At 37.9% G+C, this 10,250-nt stretch overlaps 1 protein-coding gene across 5 annotated transcripts in view; it reads right to left on the bottom strand.

The window, feature by feature from the left end:
* Positions 1-7,605: 7,605 nt before the first annotated feature.
* Positions 7,606-10,250, bottom strand: part of LRRC3B (leucine rich repeat containing 3B) — a 173,679-nt gene continuing 171,034 nt past the window's right edge. For all 5 annotated transcript variants that reach the window (XM_040549024.1, XM_040549025.1, XM_040549026.1 and 2 more), the window contains one exon: positions 7,606-8,865. In XM_040549024.1, coding sequence (XP_040404958.1) covers positions 7,923-8,702 — 780 coding nt within the window. In that variant the 5' untranslated portion in view covers positions 8,703-8,865 and the 3' untranslated portion in view covers positions 7,606-7,922. The remainder of the gene's footprint in view (positions 8,866-10,250) is intronic.

Genomic DNA, 10,250 nt, shown 5'->3' with positions numbered 1-10,250 from the left:
CCATAGCTCCCAAAATACAGGAACAAAAAGATGTGTGGTTTGCACCTTATACGGCTATGTAAAGAATACAAAAGGCATTATCTACCTGAGAATCTGAAATCTCTCCAGCAGGACATTAATTCAACAACAACTCTTTTCCTTTGCCACTAAATTTAATTAACAGCGTACAAAAATATTGTCCAGAGAGCTTATTTGTTGCACTCACAGTTCTTCTTTCAGCCCACGTGAAATGTCTCCGTGTTCTCTGATGCCAATAGCTCCATTAATAAGAGTCTTTGCAGAAAGCAAATGTTAATCTGGCTTAGGTAGAGAAATGAAAAATTGGTAAACCATGAAATGCAGTATTGAGCACAAAGCTAATCCTCAAAGGAAGAAACAAGAATAGGCTGTGCTAGGACTTTTTTTTTTTTTAAACTTTTTTTTTTTTGTCCAGCTTCAATTTAAGAAGAAGACCTGAAAATTCTGGAGTTTGTGTTTGCTTCCCAGTTTTTTCCTTGCTTCTTTTATTTATAACTTTCAGAGCACATCTGAAAGAATATCAGAATATGGTCTCATAGCCACTCTTATTTAAGGAAAATGATAGCTTTAAATGATTTTTTTAAAAGAATGCAGATAGACATACAAAGAAACCCAGCATTTAACATATGTTAAAATTCAATCATCTTCTTAATATTGTTTGGTCAGATTTGCTTTGGAAGACCTATTTTTGCAAATAAAGATGGAGCTATAAAAATCTAGCAATGACAAACTTTGATGATGAGACAGAGACTAATAATTACAACGGATAAAGATATCTAAACAGACTGTTCAACATGGGACTTTTTTTCCCCTTCAATGCCCAGTTTAATCTGCCAGTTACAGGCTTTGGAGATTGTTGTGTCTTTATGAATACTACATGCAAACTGCCCCACTGAACAAGCAGGATGCTCACAATGTGCATTTGAAACCTCAAAGCAGCATTAAGAATAATGCATGTTTGAATTCCCAAATAATTAACTGCTTCTCAAATTTCCCAGCAATAAGGAAAGCTTAAAAACATGCATTTTAATTCTGGAGCTTTTGCTGGCCTTAGCAGCTGTATTCAGATTCAGAACCATCTCAAGAAAACTCCTATAAGGGGCATAGCTATCTCCTAGGAGAAAAACATAGCCAAACACTCTGTAGTGCCAAAAACCTACTCATTAACAAGGGAGAAGGGAGAACAGATCCAGGGACACTAGTCACGTTTCCACTCTCCAGCTTTTACAAACAGGACTGCTTCTTATGAGCTAAAAGGCATTACATCATTCACTCAACTATTTTTCCTTCTAGAAAATTGTATTGCTTTTTGTGAGCCAGAAGAAAAATAAAAGATGGCTCACAAAGGTCTACAACAGCTTTACGTGGCAACTGATAGGTTTGACTAATGCTTTCAGAAAGGGAAGAGGATAAGCCATGCCAGTCATCCCATGTTCTTTCCTGTTGTGTGCAGCTGGTGCTGGGACTACTGAGGGCACCATGCAAGGCTGAGGATGGAGGTGTACTTGGCTCAGAAGCAGCATGAATCACATCTTTGAAGCAAACTATTTCATGGCTAAATCCAAAAGACCTCCTGTTTTATCCACATGCATACATGTATCTGACACACTCATACGCACATGCAAACCTCAGGGAGGTGTGAAAGAATGTGAGACATATGGATGACCTGCATGCATACATACTCACATATGTATAGACATACATTAAACACATACTTCATATATTGACATGGTATGGCATCTGGAATCTGTATTCAATGCTTGTTGGTTAGTTTCACTTCTCAAATTAACTGACTTGTAGACCACCCAAAACTAAAGAAGCCAAGATATTGCCCCATCACTTTGAAGTGCTCATACTTTCATTGTATTGTCACACCTGAAAAACAGGCAATGATGAAGGGATTTCTATGCGAAAAACAAAGCTTTAGTGTTTTAAGAAGAGCCTATTGGGAAATCCTTTTTGGGTGGACCACAAGGTGGGTGTAAGAGTAGCATTATAACACCACAAGGTGAGCTGTAAGAGTAGCATCAAAGCACCTCAGGAACTACTTCCAAATAATTTTCCCATACGTAACAGTGAAAAACTGCCACTGCTTCAGTTAACACAGTCTTGGCACAACTCAACGAGTGCCTGAACCCTGCCTGGCCGCTAGTGCTGCAGCCCACAGTGAGGATATGTCAGTGGTTAAATGTGGTTTTGTTTTTCCTGGGTTTCACTCCCATTCCATATATGTGAAACTCCTTGTCTGCACAAAAGCCCCTACACTACAGTGTGTCTCACTAGGAGGGTAGTGCAGCACAGTTTGCTTCCCACTGGATGCGTGAGAGCAGCGGTGCTGTAAAACCAGGTTCACCTTCCCTTCTTCAAGAACCCAGTGGCACCTCAGAGAGAACAGAACTGTAGAATCACAGAATGGTTTGGGCTGGAAGGGACATTAAAGATGCCCTTGTTCCAACCCACTGCCATGGGCAGTGACACCTCCCACCAGACCAGGTTGCCCAAAGCCCCATCCAGCCTGGCCTTGAACACCTCCAGGGATGGGGCATCCACAGCTCCTCTGGGCAGCCTGTTCCTATGCCTCAACTCCCTCTGAGTAAAGAACTTCTTCTTTACATATAATCCAAATCTACCCTTTTATTTTAAAACCATGACCCCTTGTCCTATCACTATACCCACTGACAAAGAGTCCCTCCCCAGCTTTCCTGCGGGCCCCCTTTGGGCACTGGAAGGACTCTAGAAGGTCTCCCCAGAGCCTTTCTTCTCCACACTGAACAACCCCAACTCCCTCAGTCTGTCAACAGAAGCACAGATGTGAGCCTTTCCTAGGAAGTTCTCCCTGCAATGAGCAGATCTGGGGTTCTCTGACCTGCAAATTTTATCTGCACCAACGTTAACATTGTTAAATACTTTTAGTGACCATGACTTCAATAAATTTATGGAATCCCACCTTTTAATGTGTGTTTTCTTCACTACAGTATCTTGTGTTTTATCACAAACACATGCTCTGTAACAAAAAATACATTAAAAAACCTGGATAATCCTTAATCAGTACTGCTCTAATTTCTGATCAGTTTTTTGTGTTCTGCTCCACATTTTACCTTCTCTTCCTCTGGCATTTCACCCCATGCTGAAGAGATCCAGGCTGTTTGATCTGTTCTCCTATGGAAACCACCTCAGATCCTTCACGACTTACTGCCTTTCTCTACATCTTCTAGATGTCTCCACTTCTTCACATAGTTCTGGACCACATTTATGGTTTTGGAGATGAGCAGAACTCGAACCGAGTCTGATGTTTCAGGTATGAATTTCTCACAGATTTTATGCAGTGGTTTGTAGTGTTGTTCCACCATGCTGTTTGGCTGTCTATTTTACTCATAATAATTTCAGGTGTTGAAAGGCTTCCCACTGTGCCTCCAAGATGTTTCTTCCATGTGATTATAGCTAATTTAGAGGCTATTCTTGTGTTTGTAGCAAAAGGATGTGCCCTCTGCAGTGCTTTGCAATTATTCACACTAAAGCCAGCATTCATTTTATTATCATCTGATAACTTAGAAATGTGAGAACCTTCTGTATTTCTTCACAGTTAGCTGTAGGTTGAACTGCCCCGAGTAACTCCTTATCAACTACAAATGTTATCAGCACATTATTAACTCCCTTTTCCAGATCATTTAGAAATATCTTGCACAGTAGTGGACCCAGTCTGAGATCTCTGGGACATCTCAAAATTTGGTAACCATCCTCCTTCAAGAAAAGATTTCCTCTCACTTTTGGTTCTTGTCTTTTAATCCAAATCAACATCTTTTCCTCTTCTCACATGTGCTTCTATTTGCATTCAAAACATTTACCCAAACACAGTGCTCGTTCAGTAACTTGATTACCTCTCGGCCCTTACAGGATTCATGTTTCTAATATGTTTGGAACTAAAAAGTTCTGATTTGTTTTGGATTTGTTAGCTTGCTCCACCATATAGAGCACCTGAAAATTGTTCCTTCTTCAGCAAAGCATACTGAAAGATTTGTTGCCTGTCAGGCACCTCTTTCTCCTCAAAAAGACCAGTCAACATGCCTACCACCTATTAATGCTGTCTGTTTCCTGCTTCTTGCTTTGGAATTATAAATAATATATATATTATACACACACATATATAAATAATAAAATGCTTGGAAAAACCCATCCTTCGATGGGGAGCTCACACAATGATGAGCTCCCCTGGAAACTGCCAAAGGGATGTCAGCCTCAGAAAGTTAGGGCAATGATGAGGCAAAATCTTGCTACTGAAGAAAACTTATAACATATTAGCGGTGAAGATATTTGTATCTAATTCTGCAAAAACCTGATAACAGAATAGAGATATATTTTATATGTATATATATAATATATATGAAAGAGTATATATATAAAAGAGTATATATAAAAGAGTATATAGAATATATAGAGTAAATATATCAAGTAGATAAAGTATGAGTATGAATATATTCAGCCCAAATACACCATCACAGTTTTCACCTGCAGAGTATAGTAACACTACAAAGTTAGCCGAGAAAATTCAGCTTTAGTTTTAAGAAAAAAAAATATGCCGAGAGATATCTTTTAACATTTAGAAACAAAACCTTTTTTTTTTTTTAAATTAGGATAGTGAGATAAATCTCATTTAACCTATTGATCCCAAGCCCAACTTTTCCTGAAGTATCTTAATTAAAAAAAATTAACAATCACAGAGTTATGCATTTCCCTCTTATTTTTCTGTCATAAGCTGTCTTCTGTGACTACAGAAACATCCATTTCCTCTCATCTGTATTTATATGCAAATGTATCACAGCTAGAAACACACTGATTTACTCATTTTTGAGTTAAACAGTTTGAGAAAACTCCATAAAGTGTTATGCAATCAAAGCTTAAAAAGTTTTTTGCCATTGACTTCAAAGGGCAGGGCTTCCCTACACAGAGAAGCTTTGGACAGAAAGGTGCGTAGTAAACATGATAAAAACATGTATCTTCTTAGGCTAAAGGTTTTTAACTTTTCTATTTCTTTTCATTGAAATAAACAAGTGTAACTTAAATACTTGAGTTGTCATGAGTACTAGCACTGTTAAATACTTGAGTTGTCATGAATACTAGCACTGCTATGTCAGCATAGCCGAGAACAGTGATTTATTTTCTTCCCCCTCATCAGTGAAATTCAGCTTGAGGAGTTTACATCTACCATCTACTTGTCAGAGCATTACCTTTATTTTTAGATTTTAAACAGAGATTTCAGTATTGGCTTTAAAAGAAAACAGTTTTGTGATGAGATGTTTGATAGGGAACTACAATAGAAAATCATTTGACCCAGAGAACTGATGTGAAACCAGCCTTCCAGAGCCATTCTATTGAATACAGTTTAGCTGGGTTTAAATTGGTTTTGCTAAGGATTTATAACCCTGGGGTCAGAAGCTCAGCTGGTGTAAGAGTGCACCAGCTCCAGAACCGATCTTATGGATCAAGTAATATGTTGAAAAAAATGGAAAAACTGAAGAAATATTTAGATAGCTTTCTCAGTCAGTTTGGGTGAAGAGAGTTGTTTGTTTTCATTTTAAATAAAACCTGCTTGAAAACAAATTTTAAAAATCTGCAAGTGACAGACACTAAAGATTTTTGTAAACATTTCTATTTAAATCACTTTGTCCAAATTTTGTGGGGGAACTCCTGTACTTAGTTCTGAATAAAGAGCACTACATTCCAGAGTAAGTCAGTACCTCCTGTTTACTCTCTTCTTTTAGCTAGTCCTCCCTGCTTTTTCCAGAAGTAGTATACTAGCTGACATCCAAAATATTGCATGAGCAGCACAGCAACAGAAACAAGACAAATTTTACCCTTAAGGAGATTTTACAGAAAATAAGAGAATTGGATCAAGGAATGAACTTGTATCCACCTATTCAGAGCCCTACAGGCCTCTGTAGAGGCCTACAGGCCTCTGTGCACCCTCTCATGGATATGTCCTGTTGGGCAAGGTTTGTTATACTATTAGTACAGTATAATATTTTATCTGATCTCTTCAAATTCACATTTGTATTTACTCCAACCACTTTTGGCTCCTGCAAGAAGTCACATAGAGCTTGTGAGGCTGCAGACAGCACTTCTGCAATGGTGGAAATTTTGGTAAGACAGAGCTTGAAAAACGAACTGTATAAAATATAAACTAAACAGGATGCATAATTAACAGCCTCCTTTAGAAAACATTTTTTTTACTTTGGGGATGGCAGAAAGCAGGTATTTTGGATAGACTCTGCCCTTTACAAACATTAACATTCTCTTAAGGTTCCAAAAATGGTTCATCAGAAATACCAACGGCTTTTTGAGAAAACAGTGCACACAAGTGGAGTCAGTCAGAAGAACAACTACCCTGGACTCCAGCCAAAAAGATGAAATAAAAAGTTGACTCCGTGCACATTTAAAAAAAAAAAAAAAAAAAAAAAAAAAAAAAGAAGTCTCTTTTTCCCCTGTTGTCTCACTGCTTTATAATAGATTTTAGAGGTTGTATTTTTTTAACAGTGTTCTGAAAGAAATAAGATAATAACCTTGTGCCCTCTGAAATGTAAAAGAATACACTCATAACAGCATAACAGAGATAATGGATAATCTAATAGGAGATACTACTCTGGAATTTTTTGAAAATTTTATGGCTGTCCTTTCAAATTTTTTAATCCACACTGCTACAATCTGTATTCCAATGTTAGTTAGGCTGAATCTATAGGGACCCAGAGATAAAATGTCCTTTCACCATAATAAAATGATAAGAGAAACACATTTTGTGAATTTGTTCCCTTCAAAAACTTTATCTATGGAAATAGAAAACCATCATGTTTCTGAAGACAGTAGGGCTTTAAAATATACATTTTATATTCAAGGCTGAGTTTAACCTCATGAGCTTTTATTTTCTTAAGCATTTATCCATAAAATCATAAAAATATCTTGTCTAACACACAACAGAATATGCTCAGCCTATATATTCAATTTTACTTTGTTCAGCCTTTTTAAAAATACGTTGCATCCAAAAAAATGAATCCACTTTTAGTTATGAGCCCATATCAGACTAGAAAGACTAATTTTATTTATTTTTTTTCTTTTTCTTCCCATCACAATTGGTGCTCTAGTTTGAACAGTATGACTAAGTTTGCTCTTGCCATCCTGCTGCCCTCCCCAGCGCTCAGGACATCTGCTTGAAGCTCATGGGTGGCAGTAAGTGGGTGTAAGATGAAAACTAGCCCCATTTCCCTACTTACCTCTCTTTGGTGTTCTCTAATGTTGGTCCTTCATGTTGGTTTCTCCCCAGCACTGCCAAAACACTCTCCAGGATCCTACCTGAGTTTCCATTCCCTTCTCCTGAAGTCAGGGCATTCTCTCATCACAACGAGCAGCCCACAAATGGGCCACCATTCACCAGCTCTTCACCTTGTGCCCTGGGGACAGAAGTGCCTTTCGGGGACTCTCTGCTCCCAAACTTTTCACAGCCCACTTCATTATCACTCTCAACTTCCACCTGATGAGCATTGATCAAACTCAATATGCTCTGGCACCAGACAGGTTTCTGATCAATAAATTACTCTGTTTTACATGGTTCAAAGTTAAGCTTTTATTTGGTTTTTAAATTAAAAAAATAAATTTCGTTATTAAATAGTGGAATGGGTCTAAACTAAGGTTTACATATTAATTCACTTGCTTTAGGATACCAGAGAAATAATTAAAGTATACCACCCAGCCAAAACTCTGTTAGAAAGCTCAACAGTGGCGTAATTCAGTTAAACAGGAGAAGAAAAAAAAAAAAAAAGTCTTAATGTTTACAATGAATGTTAGAAGTAAACCTCTGATTTCAGTGTCATCCAAATCTAGTTTCCATCGCAAAGGCAGTCATTGTATTCAGAATACTATACCACAGTGCTAATGTCATCGGCTTCATCTGGTTTCTTTTGCCTGCTTGGCAGGGATTTCAAGTACTCAAGGTGCCTCCTTGCATCCTCCTGATTTTGACGGACGTAATAAACCACGTACGAGATCACCATGGTGAACCAGCCAAACATGGTGACCAGCATGGCGTAATCGGTAGTCTTTTTGGGAAGGTTGCAGAGGTCGGCATCATTGGCAGCATTGAGGAAAGGTCTCCCAGCATGTTCATCCAGCACAGAGGTCTTGCAGATGACGTTGTTGGCTGTCTCGTGGTTGGAGGCCATGCTCCTCAACACCTGCTGCAGCGTGCAGTCACAGTGCCAAGGGTTGTTGGCAATTCTGGCTCTGGCCTTTAAGTTGTTGAAAGCGTTTTTGTGCACGCTTTGAATCCGGTTGTCAGACAAATCCAGAGTCTGCAAGGTTTCTGCCACCCCTTTAAAGGCATGTTCATCTATAAATTCAATCCCGTTTTTTGATAAATTGAGGACTCTCAGTTGGTGCAAGTCCTTAAAAATCTCATTGGGGATAGACGTTATCTGATTGGAGTCCAAATAAAGTAAGACCGTTTCTGGAGGAAGATCTCTGGGTATTTCCTTGAGGTTTGCATTGCTACAGCTGACATTTAAACCTCCAGAGTGAGAACAGAGGCAGCCTTTTGGGCACATACTGGCAGAATGAAAGCACAGTATCATGAGGACAAAACTTTGTAAGAGCAGACACATGGAGAGGGAACGAGTTAGCCACAGGTCTACCAAATGCATGCTGGGGTGTCAGCATAATCACACAACCATTTCTCATTCAGCCAACAGTGGTGGGAAAAGGATCGGCAAAGCTGAAGTGTGGCTTCATTTTCTTCGGTGGGATTAGCAAAAAATGACTAACGTAGGGACTTCCTCATCGTCAATACTCTTCTTAAAAGCATACCTGCAAAGAGGAAGAAAAGTTCCTTATACCATAAACTCCAATCCCAATTTGATTTAAAAAAAAAAAAAAAGAAATAAATGAAGGCAAAGTGAAAGGCAATACCAAATAAATGATCTATTATCCTATCAGTGCAGCAGAGTATTTATTCAGGTACCTCCTATTAGCATTAATCTGAGTTTAGTACATAAATCCCCAGGACACTTTTAAGAGGATAGACTACACTCATTACAAATTACACAGGTTCAGGCTTCAATACTTATTAGAGGAGGCACTGGTTTGTTTTTAAAAGCAGACTTTTCTAAAATACCCGTAAAAATAAATTACATTTTCCCTTGCTAAAGTAGAAGGTGCATTAGCAGGACTTAGGAGTTGGATCTCCAGCAAGTGACTGGTAAGTGAGGAATTTGTGATGGTTAATGTGAACTTATCCTAAAAATAATTTATGTTATTTTCAGTACAAATCATAGTTAAAGTGTTTCCTTTCTACGGTACTTTAAAACAACAAAAAATTACGCAAACCAAATGTTAGAAGACACCACAAAAATCCATCATCTCCTTGTTTCTGCCCCTATTTCCTTCTTGCTTTTGAATGCTTATTTCCTGTACCTCACAGTAGTTTGTGAGCTACTGTCAAGACCCATGGAAATAATTTCTACTACCATTTTTCTCGAAAATTTTCTTTTCATTTAAGACGGAGAAAAAGAAATAAATACAATTGCCAAAAACTCAATCCCCAAACCAAGCAAACTTCACATAAAACTATGTGCAAGCCAAACAAAAATTTTTTTCATGGCATGTAATTTGCTAATAGAACATACGAAAAATAGTGTTTCTTCTTCTCTACTTGCAACTTGGCTTAAAAAGAGTAAATATCCAGAAGCTTTTCCATTTTCTTCTTTAATTGGAACACAAATACAAAAGTCTAAAATGCTGACCTATAAGGTTTCAAAGACAACCTCATTTATTTTTTCCCTTATTATGGTAAACTATGAATTTCTAACCACAGCAGGTCCATTTGTTTTCATGTGTATGCCCTTTGTCTCTGTAGCAGCTTGGATATTTGCAGCCTTCATGTTATATTTACATATAAATGATTTTTTTTTTCATACACACAGTGTAGTCCACTGAACAATAAAATCCCTGCAGGGAGGATGTGTGTAATTGTACAGGAAGAAGAAGAAATTGTATTGCAATTATATTTGCCTGCAGAATTCACATACTAACTGCATTTTTTGGCACATCAGAGTAACATGGATTAAACGTGTCATGGAATCTTTCAAACACATAATGCACACTTTATTTAGCCCTTTTGCTGAGGTTTAGTATGTCAGCAACCCCACAGGAAAAAACATCTTGAGAGTATGTACATTATGTGTGATTAGTCC

The sequence above is a fragment of the Cygnus olor genome, chromosome 2, assembly GCF_009769625.2.
Source record: "Cygnus olor isolate bCygOlo1 chromosome 2, bCygOlo1.pri.v2, whole genome shotgun sequence".
NCBI lineage: Eukaryota > Metazoa > Chordata > Aves > Anseriformes > Anatidae > Cygnus > Cygnus olor.
Note: the sequence above shows the minus strand (reverse complement) of the source record. Positions and strands in the feature narration are given on the sequence as shown.